General features: G+C 38.4%; 1 protein-coding gene across 1 annotated transcript in view; it reads left to right on the top strand.

Annotated features, from left to right (window-relative positions):
- Positions 1-254: 254 nt before the first annotated feature.
- LOC124855599 (ryanodine receptor 3-like) overlaps positions 255-19,891 on the top strand; it is a 144,037-nt gene continuing 124,400 nt past the window's right edge. The window contains exons 1-11 of the mRNA XM_047345570.1: positions 255-260; positions 379-498; positions 3,746-3,850; positions 11,825-11,899; positions 12,023-12,101; positions 13,324-13,436; positions 14,363-14,462; positions 16,479-16,572; positions 17,309-17,383; positions 18,510-18,666; positions 19,143-19,307. Of these exons, the coding sequence (XP_047201526.1) occupies positions 255-260; positions 379-498; positions 3,746-3,850; positions 11,825-11,899; positions 12,023-12,101; positions 13,324-13,436; positions 14,363-14,462; positions 16,479-16,572; positions 17,309-17,383; positions 18,510-18,666; positions 19,143-19,307 (1,089 nt within the window). The remainder of the gene's footprint in view (positions 261-378; positions 499-3,745; positions 3,851-11,824; positions 11,900-12,022; positions 12,102-13,323; positions 13,437-14,362; positions 14,463-16,478; positions 16,573-17,308; positions 17,384-18,509; positions 18,667-19,142; positions 19,308-19,891) is intronic.

Raw genomic sequence — 19,891 nt, 5'->3', positions numbered from 1 at the left:
TAATTACAACCTTACAACTTTCTCCTGGCATATACTATATTCTGCAGAAACAGATGTTTTGCCATTATCCATTTTTTCCCCTTGCTCTAGACTACATGCAGTATATTATAAGTTCAGTTCAACCCTCATTCATTTAGAGTTTTTTTATTCTGTCTCCTTCTGTTTTCTTTTTTTAACCACTGTTTGAAAAAAGTTCTTCACTCACAAACCAACACTGTACAAGAATCTCCTCTGATTGATGAGCTAGAATTGGCATGCATGTGGGTGAATGTGGTTTCTCTCAGGATGTGACACCCAAACACACACACACACACACACAGTCAAACAGAACTGTTGTTTGCACAGAGACACAGTTTGAAGTCAGTTTTGTCTTGGCAGGATGATGAAGTGGTGCTCCAGTGTGTGGCGTGCATCCAGAAGGAGAATCGCAAGTTCTGCCTGGCTGCTGAAGGGCTGGGCAATCGCTTATGTTACCTGGAGCCTACATCTGAGGCGAAGGTAGGCTGACTCCGTTGATGGCGCCATTTAAATCTGAAAAAAAAATTGTTCTGTGGAACCCAGATGCATGTTACTGAAGCGAGGCAGCTCTGCTCAGAATCATGCACTTAATTTGATTAAATTTGTTTGCATTGCATTTACATAATAAACCCTATGGTCATGCACACATTCACTAACGGAATCAACAAATGCCACATAAAGCAGAATGCATAAAATGTGGATTGCATGAAAGGATCCATCCATTTAGATAAGAGACATCTGTGAACTGTGTTCTTATTTTGGACCAGACAATTAGTGAAGCCAGGCTACGAAGCCTAAAGAGGCAGTTCAATGTTTCCTCAAAGCAAAAGCAAAGCAGCTTTAATTGACCGCGGTCTCACTGATGAGTTTCTCCTAAAAAGGTTCAGCTACAGCATCATATCTCTGTGGGGCTGCTGTAAGATGATAAAAAAAAAACTGGAAATACACGCTTGGATGTGTTTGAGGAATTCTTCTAAAGAAGCGTTACCTGTAATTGCCTATTTTTGTTATTACAATTACATTTGCAGTTTTGCGTGACCAAGTAATTAGGAAAATGTAATTGTTTCACTTTGTAAACAGCTGGTTGCCACCTTAATACATTTATTAGTACAGCATCCATGTTATAAGCCCACCCACAGTCAGGTGTTCCTCTTATTAGTTGGAAATGCCTCATTGTTGCATTTCACTTTATTGTTTGTCCATCTGTATGAGATTAAGCCAGTTTAAGATAGCACCATTGATGAGGTTAAAAATTAAAGATACAAGATAGTAGGAAATAGGTGAAGCTAAAGAGTTTAATTTAAATTTGCATAAGACCAGAGATCCATAACCTGGTAAAGTTTGGTATGGTCTCTCCTTCAGGTCTCCCAACCTGTATGTGTGTTAGAGCGGGAGGTTAGGCTTTCACTCCATATTGGATGGTAATTACACCTGACAAGTATGATGGATATTTTCTCTTTCTTGCACTTTGTCTTCATTACCTGCTGTTTTTATGAAAGGCATCACCCCATTTTTGGGAGCAATGACAGAGATTTGAAAAAACACCCCAAAGAGGCAATTTAGAGGTGTGCGATTCAATAGGAGGACTCCTTTTCCAGGGTAAACTAATGTGCTAATGAAGCACATAACCTGGTTGATTACACGAGAGCATAGTTTAAATAGCAGCATCAATTGGTCTGTGAACATCTGCTTGAATGTGATTTAGAACCAACAGCTTTTGTCTGTTAGAAACCTAATATTATGACCACTGGAGATAGGTCCACTTACCATTGCATCAGTAATACTATGTCTTTGTTTTGTACCCAGTTTGACAGTCAGTACCTACAAAATGCATATTATTAACTTAAGATACCTTCTTTACTAATCATCTGTTTTACCCTTGCAAAGGTTTTCACTTCTCTGTAACTTTTGCACATTTTGTAACATCCCACGGCTCCATTACAATAAAGCAGATTCAGCATATTTTCCTTGAAAGATTTGGTTTAACTTAACACTGAAGACTGCCTTTAAATGATACAACAAAGCTGGTTATCAACTTGCTAACAGTTTGCTAGGGATTTTAGCTCATTCCTCCAGACAGAACTGCTGTAACTGAATTGCATTTGTAGGCCGCATTGCTCACGCGCACCTTTTCAGCTTTGGCCACAATTGTTTTGCCCCGTTTTCCGTCTAAATTTAACAGTAGTCATTATGGCCAGACACTTGAGTTTTTGCTTCTTTAGACCACAGCACATGTATGCAAAAAGCCATGGTCTTTCTGGCTGAATGCATCTGCAAACTGTAATCTGCTTTTAGAGAAACGGTTTTTTTGTGAGCTCTACAAGTCTGGTTTATCTTTTGGTTTAATTTACAGATGCCTGAAGGTGCCATGTTTATCTGTTTAAACAAATATGCAAGTATAAACACAATGGGAATATCCAGCTATCATACAATCATCAGGAAGCAGATGGGTTTTGTAACGTAAAGTGATCAACAGGTTTTGGTGGGAAATGTGCCTATCAACTCCAGAACAAAAGAGCTCCGTCATTATCCACAGTACAAATATGGCTGAAGGGATACACACAATGTTTAACCCATGTCATACAGATTAACATGCACGTTTACTAAATATTGAGGAGAAAATGTCTAAAAACGTCTGGATATGAAGAAATTAGGGGAAGAAAACATTTAAAACAACTACCTCTCTTACTGTTCTTGGATTTTGCAAATAGAAATAATTCTGGTAATCCTAACTGAGAAAAAACAGGACAGTTTAAGCCTCATTTTATGTCAGACAGTAAGAAAAAAAGGTATGTGTCTTTATACAATGAATGTAAACATCTCATTTCAATTGTTTTAGTTCTGCTGACATCACTCACAAAGATTTCAACAAGTAATTAAAAAAGCAATATTTTTATTTTAATTTAGGTATCTTGTACTTTAAACAACCAGACTTTGAAGAGTGTAAAAGTTAGCATTAAACGAGGTTAGATTGACCTGCATGGATGATCTACTTAAAAAGGAGTTCAGAACTGAAATAGGAGGCAGGCAGAGTTTTCAGGTTGGTACCATTTATCTTGTAGCCACAATGTCCCCACAGCAGCTTCCCCATTCTGTCAGTTATTTAGCTGGCCTGTCTGGTGCTGGTCTGAATTGGATTTTGGAATGCAATTTGGCAACTTTTCAAATTTTCTTATTGAGCTTCTTCTAAGACTTATCTGCTATATACACATACTGAGATCATCCAGAGAGAAATTAATGTTAATCTCTTTAAAGTACTGTTTAATTAATGTCACCCACACATTTAGGATGAACTTTCTTTGAAACAAGTAGAAGTGCAGCAGTCAGCTGTGATTTTATGAGTGGGAATCTAATCATAGTATCCCTACAGACCTGGGAGCAACTTTCTTTTCTGGCTTTTCTGGGTTTCTTTTCTGGCAACCACAATAAGACTTGTTCAACAACTGACAACAAGTTTCTGTTGTATTTTTGTCCTTTATAGTTTTCTGATTATAAGGATAATCTACGTTTCTGAGTTCTTGATATTTTCCTTTTTCATCTTTATTATTATTACTTAATTCAAAATCTGTTTTTAACATGGAATAAAATATTCTAAATGTTTAAATCTGCCAAACTAGGATATCACACTAGCAATCATTCAATCAGTAATCACGGCTTAAAGAAACAGATTATTGATATCATGACGATATTTTAAATGTTTTAAAGCCTGTGTTGGTTGTTGTTGCAGTATGTGCCCCCAGACCTGTGCATCTGTACCTTTGTGCTGGAGCAGTCTCTGTCTGTTCGGGCTCTACAGGAAATGCTTGCTAAAAGCGGACAGAACAGCGAAGGGGTGAGTGCTGAGATGCACACACTGATATATACACCACTATACTTCAGCTTACCATTAACCATCATCCCTACAGTGCACACATTAGAAAACAATTTCACTTTTCTAGCCTTCAAAACAATAATTTAGGCTGCTGAGGTCTATTACTGGAAAGCTTAAAAATCAATGAAGAACGCCTTTTTGTTTTGGGCCCTCAAGTCTCATTCAAGGAGTTGTTCAGATTTGCAGGAAAAAAGTTTGTCATTTTCTTGTTTTCTATTCCATCAAATTTTGCTGCTCTAATGTCATCTTAAAGGTTTGGAAGATAACACGTTTTTTTTTTTTTTTTTTCCTTCAAAGTTTGAGGTCCTATGTTTCTCTAAACCTTGATAGAAATCATGAAATAATACTGTATTATTGCTTTCTTTGTAGTGTTTCATTTGCAAGATAGAAAATTTGACTTTTTTGTGTAGTTCATTGTTCACTTCAGTCAGAAGATAGACAATTAAGAAATTTGTTCAAAAAAGCAATAGTTGTTTACATTAGACCTTATAATTTCGAGAAAACCTGCGGAGTCCAGGATCTATGGAGCAGATGTGTGACCAAGAAAGTGTGACTGACTATTGTATGTATCTATGCTTCAATGTATCTTCAGTTCGATGTTTATGCCCTACAAATGTTTTAATAATAATAACAGAGAATAAAAGAAAACAAATGTAATGTGAGAGATAGTTTTAAAGATGCTTTTGTGATGATTATTATATCTTTTTCCTATTCCCTTTCCCAAGAGTAATGGTGGTAGTTTGGCTAGCTCATATCAGCTAGTTAACTGGAGTCAGTCACTTAACAGACATGTAACGTATTTTGCCATCTGTACCTGCATTGAAAATAGTTCTAAGTGATGATCCTTCAATTTTAAATTTTAAATTTTAAATAAGGTGTTTCCCATGCGTTGATATATTTCCAAACAGCCAAATTTGTCCTTGTCCCTGTTTAATAAGGAAAAGGCAGAGCATTTTACCATCTTACCAACAGTGCCCAGCAAAAGTTTGGAAAGGAACGGTTTTTAACCTGACTATATTGATGTTACTTATGATTTGTTTCCACTGTACAATGTTTTACCAGGGAAACTTGCACAATTAAATGCAGGAAATACAATAAACACATTGCAGGGTGGTGTTAGACAAAGCCCACAGAGCTTAAGTACGTATTCCACCCAAATAATTTTAAAAAACAGAGAAAAAAAATTATACTGTTGTAAAAAACTGTATTGTAAAAAACTGTATCATTAATGATAAAGAGTGCAGAAAATACGAAGACTACCTTTCAAATTTTGCTACAAGAATAATTAAAATAAGATGAATGTCTAAGCTTGGTTGCTGCCATATTGTGACATTTCTGGCTTGGTACTGTAAGCTGGTCTGAAGTGTGTCTTTCTGACATTGACACTAAATAGGCCCTGCAAAAATAAGAGAAGGTGCAAATAGTTTTGCAGTCTCCTAAAAGCACCTTTAAAGAAAAATGGTCCATATACGAGCTGTAAAACAGGGTCTTGGTATTGTGAATCTGTTAGCACATCAGACATTTCATGGAGACCTTGTGAAGCTTTTATCTGAAAATGAGAAAGCAGTATAGAATGTGTCTTGTAGCTCTTGTTTTACAGGCCCCACTTTGTTGCTAGACTTCAGAGAGGCAGTTGTAATGAGCACAGTTAAGTTCAAGATTCTTAGCTTGTCCAGTCACTGTGAGGAAATTAAAAGGCCAAATGGGCCTATCACATTGGTATGGGCACTCTGAATGTGGAGAGGTCAGGCAACGATGAATAATGATAAGGATGGAGGGTATGCCGACATTGTTTTCAGTACCTGGATGCTCTTTTTTGACCATTTCAGTGAGATGCTTTGATCATACGACAAAAGTGACCTTGAACTAAATTCGACCCATTAAGTTAGTGGTAGATCTGTAGATAAAATCTGCATGTTTCATCAATATCATTTGGATGTAATAAGTCACAATTTATCAAATCAATCTGAGCCACTGACAATATGTTGGTAGGCTTCTTCTTTAAGTTTAGCCATGCAGTGACAGATGTGTAATTCTCCACTGTTTATCTTCTGTTTTCTGTGTATAATCTTCATCCTGTGCATGATAGACACGCGGCCCGGATCGATGGGTATGTTCACCAATCATGCCATTACCCTTGCATCCCTTGTGCATGCATTGCACATCAGATAAATAACAATACATAAAATACTATTCTGTTCTCTCCTCATTCAGTCCTTGTGGTTTCTCCACCACATTTCATCACTGAATATTAACAAATAGTTTGAAAGTGTAGTTTTCTCACACATGAATTGGTTATAGGAAATGATGGATGTCTCTTGCGGATTTTTCTGTATTTCTGTACTATTGTTTAATAGGATTTTGTTTACTAGTGTGGCTTCAATAATGAATTAGCATCAGATTAACACTTAATAATTCACATCCCACTGCATAGGATGAGCCCTCGTTTGTCACAGTATTTTCCTCCAATCAGAGTGGTTCTAAAAATGTAATGAAATGATGCAAATAGCCCAGATGGCACAAATATTTCTATAATGAAAAGAAAATGTTTACAAGTGATGTGGTCATAAATGACTCCCAGCATGATCCTATTTAGTGTTTCCCTGTTGCCTCTGATGCTGCAAGGCTAAGGATCTTCTTAAATCCAGACTCCTTAACGCACAAATACAGAGATGAAAGAAGGCGTCAGGAATAGAGGTTGTTACCACAGGGGACTGTTTGTGCACCAGAGTGATGCATGTCAAGACCATTTATTTCACTGCTGTTTTTGAGACTGTTGGCTTAAGCTGGAGATGACAGCTTGAGATAATTACATCAAATGCCCACTTATGTATTTCATATATAATATGTAATATTTATAATTCCTTGTTTCATTCAGGAGTTGCTCTGTTTACGGTCAAAATGACCTCTTTTTAATTCAATGAAATGTCCTAGTTTGTGAAAAATGTATTAATACTTATTTACAAATGTTTGCAAAAGTATTCACACCCATTAACCTTTTCTCATTTCCAGCTACAAACTTCATGTTACAGACCAACACAAAGTAATACCTAATTGTGAATTAAAATGAAAATCTTTTTTTTTCAACATTCTTTTTTGATCTACTTTTTTATATCCAGAAATCTACAGTATTCTAGCACTTACCCCAAGGCATGATCACAGTGTGAAATTCTCAGAGTGTAATAAGAAGTAAAAAAGCCACACTTTCATGGTTTTTACACAAAAAATATAATACAGGATCTCATTGCTTTTATTTAAAACACAATAGCACCAATGACTCAGTTTTCTAGAGGACATCCTTAATGTGCCAAATATTAAGACATGCTAATGAGTTGTGAGGACCCAAATACAGAAATCAACAGGTAGGAATGGATAAATTTGCATTTTCAATAATGTAACAGCAGGCATGGAGACAAAAACGAAGAAACATTCATGCACAACAAATTCCAAAAGGAAACAGGTGGAACTGACATTAAATTAAGAATCCAGGGAAGTGAGATTTTAGAGGGTGATTGCTAGAATACATTAGTCTGATGAACTGAATGAAGGGAAAATGTCATAATGTAAGTACATGTGAGGGAAATCTGAGATCAGGGAACAAATCTAAGCATGGGTAAAATGATCTGAAGCATGCAAAACCCCCAAAACAAAGACTATAAGGTAAACACAAGGAAAACAATGTGATTTACTTGGCAATGATTAAACTGAACAAAAAAAGCAAAACAAAATACATAAAACCACTAAAATTCAATTCAGTTTATTTATATAGCACCAATTCACAACACATGTTGTCTCAAGGCACTTCACAAAAGTCAGGTACATACAATCCAATTAATCGTAACCATTGAACAGTGCAGTCAGATTCAGTTATTTATTCAAATTGGATAAAAAGTTTTTCTATCTAAGGAAACCCAGCAGATTGCATCCAGTCAGTGACTTGCAGCATTCCCTCCTCCTGGATGAGCATGTAGAGACAGTGGACAGTCACTAGCGTTGACTTTGCAGCAATCCCTCATACTGAGCATGCATGTAGCGACAGTGGAGAGGAAAAACTCCCTTTTAACAGGAAGAAACCTCCAGCAGAACCAGGCTCAGTGTGAGCGGCCGTCTACCACGACCGACTGAGGGTTTGAGAGAACAGAGCAGACACTCAAAGAGAACAAAGAAGCACTGATCCAGAAGTACTTTCTATGGGAAGGAAAAGTAAATGTTAATGGATGTAGCTCCTTTAGTCGTTTCACCTAGAAAGAAAGAGCAGATAAACTCTGAGCCAGGTTTCAAGGTTAGAGTCTGAAAGAGAGCACATAGAGTTAGTCACTGTAAAAGCTCAGTCAATCGCCATGTCTAGGAGAGAGAAAGGGTTAAACACTGAAAGACAGGGCTATGTGGATCATCGGTAGAGGGTGAGCATTAAGTTGTTGCCAACAGAAGTTTGGACGATGCCCTTCTCCAGAAAGGTGTCACAGGTAGACACAGAGCCAGGCCAGGTGTAGCTTCTAGGAAGAGAAAAGAGAGAACAAAGTTAAAAGCTGAAATAACAGCAAATAATGCAAAATTGGAGAGTAGTGTGAGAATGTAGTGAAGAGAATGAAAGTGATCATTATGTCCTCCAGCAGCCTAAGCCTATAGCAGCATAACTAGCTCAGGTTAACCTAAGCCACTCTAACTATAAGCTTTATCAAAAAGGAAAGTTTTAAGCCTAGCCTTAAAAGTAGACAGTTTGTCCATCTAGAAAATACAAAGAGAATCTAAAATTACTTAAAAATGAACTCAAATTTGAAAAATCGCTTAGCTAGGCTGTTGTGGTTGTGAGCCTGCAGTAGTTTGCTTCATAGACATACAGCTCATAGCTTGCCATTTGTAGTGTTAATATAGCTGGAGAAACCTGCTCATTAGCTCACTTTCTTGGGCATTTCATTTCAAGGTCTTTACCAAGTAACAATAATAGTTGTAATAGTATGACGGAAAATTTTGTTGATTTCGGAACTGCAACTTTTAAAACCTTGAGACACCTTGATACGGTAACTGGCACATGCTCACTTACAAGCAAAAATTTTCAAATGTATTCATATTTAAATCTAGTCTATCACTTCTAACAACTTAACTTGTGTTTTTATTTATTCATTTTTTTGGCAGTTGACCATTGTTTTTATTTAGTTACTGAAAATGTAAAAAAAAAGAATCCTACTTTCCAAGCTTTTGACCTTAATATCACAAAGAAATGAAGCAAGTTCTGTTTTATTGTGTACAATTATGTTTGAAATATCATCTCACTTGATAATACCTAACTTGCATATTTGAAGCCAGCAAATATAGCAGCATAAAAACTCTTGGCAATCTCATCTAGGTAAGTTTAAATGCTTGTTTAGTTGCATCAGTCAGATTATTATACTTCCTGTGGCTTGAAATAGCCATTTTCAAGCTTCATGTTAACAGTGTATTCTCTTGGCTCACATGTATCAGTGTTCAATATCTTATACCTCTTCATCATTCTTTGATATCACAGGAAGCAACAACAGAGGGGAAATGGAGTTTGAATATGTCTCATCTGAGACTCTAAAATCAATACTCCATCGAACAGATGGGCTTATCAATAGACAGTGGCTAGGGCAAATGGGTAGTTCAGGCTGATTTAGCTAGAAGGCAGTGAGACACACTGAGGGCCTGCAACACAAAACAAAAACACACTGGTGGACATTCCATCCCTATATTTAACACAGTATCAAAACAGAGCTGACTGACCTGTTGTGGGGGGTGCTGGTTTTTTCCTGTCCTATTTACATCCCTCCTTTAGTGTGAAAAGCCACAGCCGTGTATCCATGAATAAACTACCTTAGGGCTCGCACTCCATGAGGATGCATTTTCCAAAATGTCATACTGCTAAACTGAAATTAAGGTGCCACATGTGGGCAAACGTCTTTCCCTATTTGGTTGATTAAGCCAAGAGTTTTCTGCAATTTGCTGTAAGACATTTAGGATTGTTTTTTCTTGCCTTCAGCACTGAAAGTAGCATCTAGACCCAGATTTATTGGTTGGGGTGATTGCAGCTCGATGTGCCTCGCCGCATTAAGCTCAGTGCCTCAGCCAGCAAATCGGAGCAAGCAGCAGAACAAAGGTAGCCTGGAAACCAGTGCTGCAGTCTGCGTAGCACAACTGCATCAAGTCACAGGCGGGTTATTTTCCCAGTAGAAAGTCAAGGCAGGTAGAGATTGGAGGAAGAAAGAGAATGAGGAAAAACAAAACATATTGAAGCCAAGGAAACCATGTTATAATTAGCAGTGAAATGTTAGGGGAGCATAATTTTGCAAAACAAATGTCACTGTAGGCATTTGTAACAGCTGTATTTTGCTTCAGTTCATTTTAACATATTTTTGTGAAATATTACTTTTTAAGAGTTTCTTGATGGCATGACAATGACTATGTTTTGTAAACTGGCAAAACAAGTCAGCTTGTTTCCCTTTACTCCCTTCACTTTTTTTTAAATAAGCTCAGAACCAGAAACAGTGCCTTTAAAAGTATTCACACCCCTTAAATTTTTTCTCATTTCATGTATTTCATTGGGATTGTATGTGATAGACCAACACAAAGAAGTGCATAAATGTAAAGTGAAAAGAAAAATGAGGCATGGTTTTCTAAACCGTTTTCCAATAAAAATCATAAATGGGTCATGTGCATTTGTACTCATCTACTCTGCATCAATACATTGCAAAATAAAATTTTGTTCCAATTGCAGCTGCAACACTTTGAGGTATGTCTCCACCAGCAGTGGCACTTTCTGATATGGACTGTATGGTGCAGGTGCAGGGGGCTTAGATAATAAAATAATAGTTATCTGGCAATTCTGTCCTGAACAAGTTTTCTACTGCTTTTATGCATGTTTAGTGTAGTTATCCTCTGCTTGCTGCTGAGAATAGGGATTTCTGTACGACCATATAGAATTCTAACTGGAAGGATAATTTCCATCCTAGTCTCTAGTCTTTTGCAGTCCCTAAGAGGATTTCTTCTAGGATGGCCCGATATTTACCTTAATCCATCTTTCCATCAACTCTGACCACATTCCCTTACCCTGTTGAAGAAAAGCATGCTCACAACATGGTGCTGCCATCCACATTTCTCACTTTGGGAATGGTATGTTAAGACAGTTTGTTTTCTGAAGGTAATAGGTTACACAGGTTTTTCTTTAGGGGTATCATAAATGTATACCACACTTTTTAGATTTGTATATCTATACAAGAATTTGAAAACCATGAATCAGTTTTTTTCACTTAACAATGAACTACTTTATGTTAAACTATCTCATTAAACCCCAATCCAACCCCTCTGGAGTTCATGTTTTTAATGTGGTAATATGTGGAAAAGTTTAAGAGGTATGAATAATATACTAACAAAAGCAATAAGGCGCAGGCTATCAATAAAGCTCTGTTAATAATGACACTCTTTCTTACATTTATGCTTCCTAGAGGCTCATAAGGAAGGTGAGTAAGATAGAAGAAGCTGGCCGAAAAGATCAACAAAACCTCCTCCTACATTTCTCCTCTTACATTTAAAACCAACACTAAAAACTATGGAGCATAAGCATCCCTTGCTAACACCAACACTGCATCAACAGCTGACTAGAGACATCCATCCTTCCCACAAGTCTGTAGTGGGGAAAGATGAGCCCGTATCTGGTTTGCGTCTGGATACAGGTGCCAGTAGCACCATCTTCTTGTGGGCGTGTCAGATTGCATGTTTTCATTGGTGAGAGATATTCCCCCTGCCTGAGGTCATACACAGTCGGCAAGAAGAGCCTCGCTGAGGTCAACAACCAATGTCAGAGGTCAGATGAAGATGGAAGAAGCCGAATGAAAGACCGTTGGGGTTGCTGTGGGTGGAGCTCGTTCTAAACTGTGTTTTGTATTTATGTCTTTGTGTGGGTCTGAATGATGTCTACAGGCAGCGCACAGCGGTGGACACAAGACTCTGCTCTATGGACACGCCATCCTTTTGCGGCATTCGTTCAGCTCTATGGTTAGACATCGATCACAACTAACAAATATTTCAGCAAAGCTTTAAACCTCCTATAGATATTATGTTATATATCACCACTCTTTCATGACGTCTTTTGTGACTCAACGTGTCTGTTGACCACAGTACTTGGCCTGTTTAAAGACATCAAGGTCCCAGACAGATAAGCTCTCCTTTGATGTTGGCCTCCAGGAGGATTCAACAGGTAAGACAAAAGCTTTACAACAGCTTTGCTTTTGTTCTTATAATTTCCACTTTTTATTTCCGCTTTTGCTATTTCCCCCTGTCTTTGTTTTTATCTCTGTCAGGTAACTTCACTGTAATTTTCTCTCTGGTGTCTCAGTGCCCACCTCTTTATCTATCCCTCCGTATTTGCTCATGAGTCAGTTATAGCTTCTTTTTTACATTTCAGTTATTATTCCCTCAGGAGCACTGTACACTCAAAGTGGGCCTCTGTTGTCAGCAATGATTACATCTTGGCTGCATGTTTGAAAGTCTTGTTGTAATATCATGATACTTGCAGCCATTTTTCCCTTGCTGCTGCTGTTATTTCTGTGCTGTGCAGTATTTTAATGAGCAGTTGTTTCAGTATGATGTTAAAAGATTGTTTCTGTGACACATTTTTCACATCCACCTTCCTGTTGGCTGTAATCATGTTGCACTGTTAACAATGATACAATACCTCAGCATAATGTAGTTGAGCTTAAACACAATCGTATATATATTTTTAAGTTTCTATTGTTTTTTTAGAAGGACTTCAACAACAAAAGTACATTATTGAAGCCTACTTTGCACTACCGATGCATTGATGAGAATGTTATGGCCGGATCCAATCTCTGGCTTTTTAAAGCTTTAACCTGCCTATTTAGCTTCAAGAACTTTGCATCAACAGATTTATTTTTATTATTATGCTCCTTTTTCATTTTAAATGCTAAATGGACTGAATTTTTATATCACCTTTCAGGTCATATGACCACTCCAAGCCCTTTACACTAAAGCCACTTTCTGTCAATGCCAATCACAAACACGCAAACATTCATACACTAATACGCAGGTTTGTAGGCAACTTGGGGTTAAGTGCCTTTGCAGGAAGAAGCTGGAATCACACCTACAACTTTTGGATTGCTAAAGAGCTGCTCTAACCACTAAGCCATAGCAGGTAGACTTGAATGCTTCATTAGTTATGGATAAAACTAAACACAAGCTAAATAAATACATTAATACATAAAAGGATCATAATGGGAAATTTTAATGATTTTTTTTAATGTTTCTTAGTGTTGCCTTGCAAGAAGGGACCTGGGTTTGAATCTTAGCTTGGACCTTTCTGTCGCTCTCTTTGAAACCCTGCATGAATTATGAGGGTATATAAATGGATATATGGATGAAATTGAAGTAGTCAGTATGTATAACTGTGTTTGGCATTGTAGGTGAAGCCTGCTGGTGGACAATCCATCCTGCCTCAAAACAGAGATCAGAAGGAGAGAAAGTGCGCATCGGTGATGACCTCATCCTTGTTAGCGTGTCCTCTGAGCGATACCTTGTAAGTTTAATGTTTGCCATTTGATCCTTAAACACCTTCACCTTGCTCGATGTATTTGTGTTTATTAGGGCTTGGAAGGAAAATACTGACTCTTCTTAACCTTATGTGATGAAATGTTATAGCTTAATCCCAATTGATTTAGCACATGCCATCATCCTGAAACCTCTCTCCAGAAGTAGTTTTAGATTTTTTTTTCTTTTTGCATAACTGCAAGACTGCTTTGATTAAATTAAACTTGATATGTACTGGAAGTGTCTGGATCAGAGGATTATAATTTTATGAGACATGACTGATTTTAAATCAGCCTCTTCTATTTCCATCCTCGTCACATTCATCCCCCATTAATGATAGTAATGAGATTTTTGCACTTTTTAAATGACCCAAGAGCCTCTTTTAATATTTGACTTGCCTTATTGTGTCACTGTACTTAACCCAGAGAACATTTCTTGCGATTCATATACAGTTGTTGACAGCTTCCAGGCAACGTTTGCCCCCCAACTGTGGCTGATTCATGGACAGATGACCTCTGTCGCCTTATAGTCACCAATGTCAATCTCGTTGTGTGTCCCAGCTGTCACATGCATGATAATATATAGAAACAGGCAGCACCTAAGGCCTGCAAAGCACTCCAGGGAGCAGGAATGATAAGGACACAGCTGTCTTAAAATACAGTATGTTTTTAGGATTCATAAAGACTGTGTCGAAGACATTTATTTAATTAACATCGTCATGGAGACAAAAACCTCCGAACAATTAACATGCCTTCAACTCAGCTTTATGGTTTGAAGAAAATGCAGATTTAAAAATCAAATATTTCCTTTTTAGCGAGAAGTATACTTTATTTCCCTTCTTTTGACTAATTAAAGTACCAACTGTTGTATCACTGTGTATAAATGATTGACTCCTCCATGTGGCGTCTCTTGCAGCACTTATCTATCTCCAATGGCAACATCCAGGTGGATGCCTCCTTCATGCAGACTCTGTGGAATGTCCACCCCATCTGTTCTGGTAGCAACATAGAAGAAGGTAGAGACTTCACATATTCATTTTATTCAAGGTATTCTCAGAACATATTGACTACCAGACGAATGTAAAACACTTGTCTTAGATTCATTTAAAATTTGGCTTTACTTTAGTCTGTTCTCTGTATCTGATGATATAAATGCTGTATCATTGTACTGTGGCTTGCAGAGGTATTCATGTCCCTTAAGAGTTTTCACATATTCTCAGATTCTCACTATACACTTCGGGGTATTTTACTGGTATTTTATACGATAGAACAATAAAAAGTAGTGGATGATTGTGAATAGACAGAAAAATGTAAATGGTGGTCAAAATGATTACAAACAAAAAACTGGGCCAGTTCCCAGCCGAGTGTGAAGCAGCTGGCATGAAGATCAGCTCCTCCAAGTCCGGGGCCATGGTTCTCGACCGGAAAAGGGTGGCTTGTTCTCTTCAGGTTGGAGCGAAGTTCCTGCCTCAAGTGGAGGAGTTCAAGTATCTTGGGGTGTTGTTCATGAGTGAAGGGAGAATGGAGTGGGAGATGGACAGATAGGTCGATGCGGCTGCTGCAGTAATGAGAATGCTGTGCCGGTCCGTTGTGGTGAAGAGAGAGCTGAGCCGAAAAGCGAAGCTCTCGATGTACCGGTTGGTCTACGTTCCTACCCTCACCTATGGCCATGAACTTTGGGTCATGACTGAAAAAACGAGATGCCGGATACAAAGGCTGAAATTAGCTTCCTCGTAGGGTGGTCGGGCGCTCCCTTAGAGAAAGGGTGAGAAGCTCGGTCATCTGGGAGGGGCTCGGAGTAGAGCCGCTGCTCCTCCACATCGAGAGGAGCCAGTTGAGGTGGCTCGGGCATCTATACCGGATGCCTCCTGGACGCCTTCCTCGGGAGGTGTTCCAGGCACGTCCCACCGGGAGGAGGCCCAGGACACACTGGAGGGACTATGTCTCTCGGCTGGCCTGGGAACTCCTTGGGCTCCCCACGCAGGAGCTGGAGGAGGTGTCTGGTGTCTCTACTGACTCTGCTGCCCCCGCGACCCAATCCCGGATGAAGCGGAAGATGACGAGTACGAGTACTAAACACTGAAAAGTATAAGATGCATGTGTGCTCAACTTTACTCTAATAACCCTAAATAAAATTCCAGTGCAACTACTTTCCTGCAGGATTCAGCTAATAGTAAATAGTCTGCCTGTGTGTAACTTAATTCCTGTATAAATACAACATCTTTGCTGAAGATGTCAGATTGATAAAGACCAAGGAACACACCAGATATGTCAGGGATAAAATTAAGGAGCTGCAGAGATAGTAACCTTTTGGTCTATATGCGAAAAACTGTGTGGCAGAACACTACCTGTACTTTACCTTGGGCATACCATTGTACATATATTAAAAACAGGTGGTGGAAGCATTATGTTGGGGGGATGCCTTTCTTTAGCAGGGACAGTGAAGGTGGACAGGGTTGTTGCATATAGCTAAACACAAGGGAATCCTGTTGGAGGCTTTAAAATATTTGAGACTGGGGCAGAGGTTCACCTTCCTTAATTGTTTAGAGCTATAATGCAATGGTGTGATAAAGCAAATAAGTTTTCAGACTGGCCCCATCAAAATCCAGACCTAAATCCAACTAAGAACATGTACTTAACTTGATAATTGATGTTCACAGAATCTATTCTGCCCATTCTTCTTTTGAAAAGAATGGTCAGAATTTTCTGTCTCTGTATGTGTAAATCTGGGAGCATTCTACAAAGTATTTACTTGGGGAGTATTAATACAAATACACCAAATGTAAATTATGGTGCTTCTTTGTCTATCACATGTGCTACTTTGTATTGGTCTATCACACACAATCCAAGTAAAATACACTGAAGTCTGTAGTTGTAACATGACAAAATAGTTAAGTATTTAAGGGGTATTAATACTTTTGCCAAGTCACTGCAAAAGTGTTGTTTTAATTCATACAATGATTCTGTAGCAGCAGCAAAAAACAGAAGAGAGCCTCTTTTTAATTAATCTTGTGCTCCTCTATCTCCAATAGGTTACCTGTTGGGTGGCCATGTGATGCGCCTATTCCACGGTCATGACGAGGTGGTGAGCATCCCAGGATCAGACCAGAGTGAAGAACAGCAGAGGTGTGAAACAGAGGCAAAATACCACACAAGAGCTCAGAGTTAACTATTGCCTTTGCCTTCATCTCCCTTTAATAAAATGTCTGACCAGCATAAAAACACAAAAGATGGCAGGATTAAAACAGAGATGAGGCAGGAAGAATAAAAAAACAAAACATACAGGGCTTGAAGTGGGTCATAACTACAGGCATGGCCATACACACACCCAACAAGGTGCTAGGAGACGTGCTTCTTCCTGCTATTGGACACACAGACACACAGTGTCTATTTTTAGAACAGAGCATAGCAAACATGAGAGCAGGATTGGATAATTCATTTTAAGCTTTGGCTTTTCTCCTATTGTTGTCCTTGAAATTTACCAAAAGCAGATTTCTTTTAAGACACATTCAATTTTTACAATCCTGACCAAACATACTGCGAGCTCATTGGTGGTCACAGGGTGATGTGTGTTCTCTTTTATCTCTGAGCCCAGTCACCCATATATCGCTGATAGACATTGTCGCTATGGGATATCAGAACACACGTGTCTCTGTTTGAACAATGGTGTGCTGTTGTCACAAGGAATGAATGCTCCCTATATATTAGTGTGTGTTTACCTGTTTGAGCCCAACATCTCTAGAAATTGGGGTGATGAATGAGGGCTGTAGTAAGGGAAGAGGTTCTTCAGAACTAGAATGAAGGACCTTGATTGTGGCATTCACAGTCAGATCAAACACTTATGTGTCTCTGGCTTCCCCAGGATAGTCAACTATGAGACTGGTAAAGCAGGGGCCAAAGCGAGGTCTTTGTGGAGGCTGGAGCCACTACGAATCAGGTTGGTAATATTTCCTTCTTTCCTTTCCATTTTACCACTTCTACGTCTTCTATGTTTCCACTTTACATGTATTTGTCTTACATTAGTTTGGACTTTCGCCATCTTCCTGTCTGTAATTTTGTTTTTCTCAAATGTTCCTTTTATTATCTTACACCAAACCTTTTTTCCTGTCACAAATATTTTATCATTTTTTCTACTTTTGACCCTGTTGAACTTATTATAATAAAAATATTATTAATTGCAATTTTCTTTGTCACATCAACACAAGATACACAGCCTTGCAACATTATTTATACATGTCTTTCAGGATTGCCCTGTGTTTAGCAACATCATCTCTGACCAGGTTTCCTTTCCCTGTTGAAGCTTAACGTTGTCACCATGTTTCGTTCTGGGGATGGTGTTTTCAGTAAGATGCAGAGTTAGTTTCCCACCACAGATTATGTTTTGTCAGCCTAAAAGCTCAATTTTTGTTTTACCTGGCCAGAGCACATTCTTCCACGTCCTTGTTGTGTCCCCTAAATAGCTTATCACAAACTTTAAAAGGGACTTCTTGTGGCTTTCTTCCAACAAATTCTTCCATAAAGACCAGATTTGTGTTGTGCACAATTAATAGTTTTCCTTTCATTACACCCACCTGAGCTGTGGATCCCTGCAGCACCTCAAAAGTTAACATGGATCGCTGGGCTGCTTCTGTGATTAAAGCTGTGCTTGCCGGACCTTCATGATAATGTTTGTTCAGTGTTCAGTGTTCTCAAACCTCTGAGTCCTTCGCAGAATACAATAAATGACACAATTTAACTTACTAAATGGGGAATTATGAAAGCAGTTGGTTGCACTAGAATTTATTTAGGGGTATCAGAGTAAAGTGAGATAAATCCACAAGTCATGTCATTAATACCACATTTTCAAATTTTGTTTGTTGTAAAACATTTTGTAAACCATGAATCACTTTCCTTCCATTTCACAGTTTGAACTGCTTTGTGTCCGTCTCTCACCAAAAATTCACAACATATTCATCTGTCTGAGTTTATAATGTGACAAAAAAGTTTAAGATGTTTTAACACTTCTGCAATGCACTGTAACCTGTCACCAATGCAAAGATAATAAATTTATCTATCCTTTGCAGTTGGAGTGGAAGCCACATCCGCTGGGGACAGCCTTTTCGACTACGTCACCTGACGACGGGTCACTACCTGGCCTTGACTGAGGACAGGGGGTTGGTGCTGCAGGACCGGGAAAAGTCGGACACCATTTCCACAGCTTTCTGCTTTAGAGCATCGAAGGCAAGTACATGCACACAGAGCTGTAATTGCACACACATTCATTAGCAAAATATATGCCCTTCAAAGTGTTCCTCAATATGCATTACATGGGATCTGGCAAATCACCTCTGAATCTACGAAGCAGCTTATTTTAGATTTGAAATTGATTTAATTGATCTTATACTTTTGTATAATGTGTTTTTTGGTTGATATTCTGACAAATAAAATAACAATAGAAATGATTGACTATAACAGTCTATTAGTGTTGAAATTAAAAATGTCCCTGAATGTAATTTATTGCTGCAATTTTCATAACCACAATGGGATCATAACAGCTGGTCAGCTCCGTGAACAGTGATGGGTTGAGCCATTAAGAGCAGATGCAGTTGACATTTGGCTGTTTGGGTTAGATGCTTTGTGTGCTTGTTTGGTTTCGTGCAATTGTTCCTGTCTGTTTCACATGACAGCTTTCTTCATTCTCTCCTCAACCTGAACAGGAGAAGCTGGAGCAGAGCCCCAAGCGGGATGTCGAGGGCATGGGGGTGGCAGAGATTAAATATGGAGACTCGGTCTGCTTCATCATGCACGTAGCCACAGGTCTGTGGCTCTCCTACCAGGCGCCTGATGTCAAATCTACTCGACTGGGTCCCCTCAAGAGAAGAGTGAGCCCTGGCACACAGAAGCATAAACATAAACAAACAAAAAAGATAAATAAGAATCCTTGGAGCAGATAATTACTCCAGGAATAATGAGCACAGTGGATACAATGATGGTTAATGGCATTTTATTTTAGTTCCATTAAATCTGAGAAACTTCTTCTCTTGGATTTGTTCCTGTCAAAAATAATACACATTGAACCTTTTTACATTTGTCATATTACAAACACAAACAGTGTATTGTATTTGAATTTTACCTCTTATATTTAGTTGAAATACGACCAAATGTAGAGAGGTTTGAGGGTTAGAGTACCCTTGCAAAGCATTGTATGCATTCAGTAATTCCTGTACAATCAGATAACCTACAGTTTTCAGCTATGTTCTTGGTATTGTGTCTCAGTGCTTTCTGAGGACGCTCAAATCTTTTTCTTGCTGTCTTTGCTTTTGACTTTTATTCTACAGGTCCTTCTCAAAATATTAGCATATTGTGATAAAGTTCATTATTTTCCATAATGTAATTACAAAAATTTAACATTCATATATTTTAGATTCATTGCACACTAACTGAAATATTTCAGGTCTTTTATTGT

This window comes from Girardinichthys multiradiatus, chromosome 19, assembly GCF_021462225.1.
Source record: "Girardinichthys multiradiatus isolate DD_20200921_A chromosome 19, DD_fGirMul_XY1, whole genome shotgun sequence".
Taxonomy (NCBI): domain Eukaryota; kingdom Metazoa; phylum Chordata; class Actinopteri; order Cyprinodontiformes; family Goodeidae; genus Girardinichthys; species Girardinichthys multiradiatus.
This window is presented reverse-complemented; position numbering and strand designations above follow the sequence as displayed.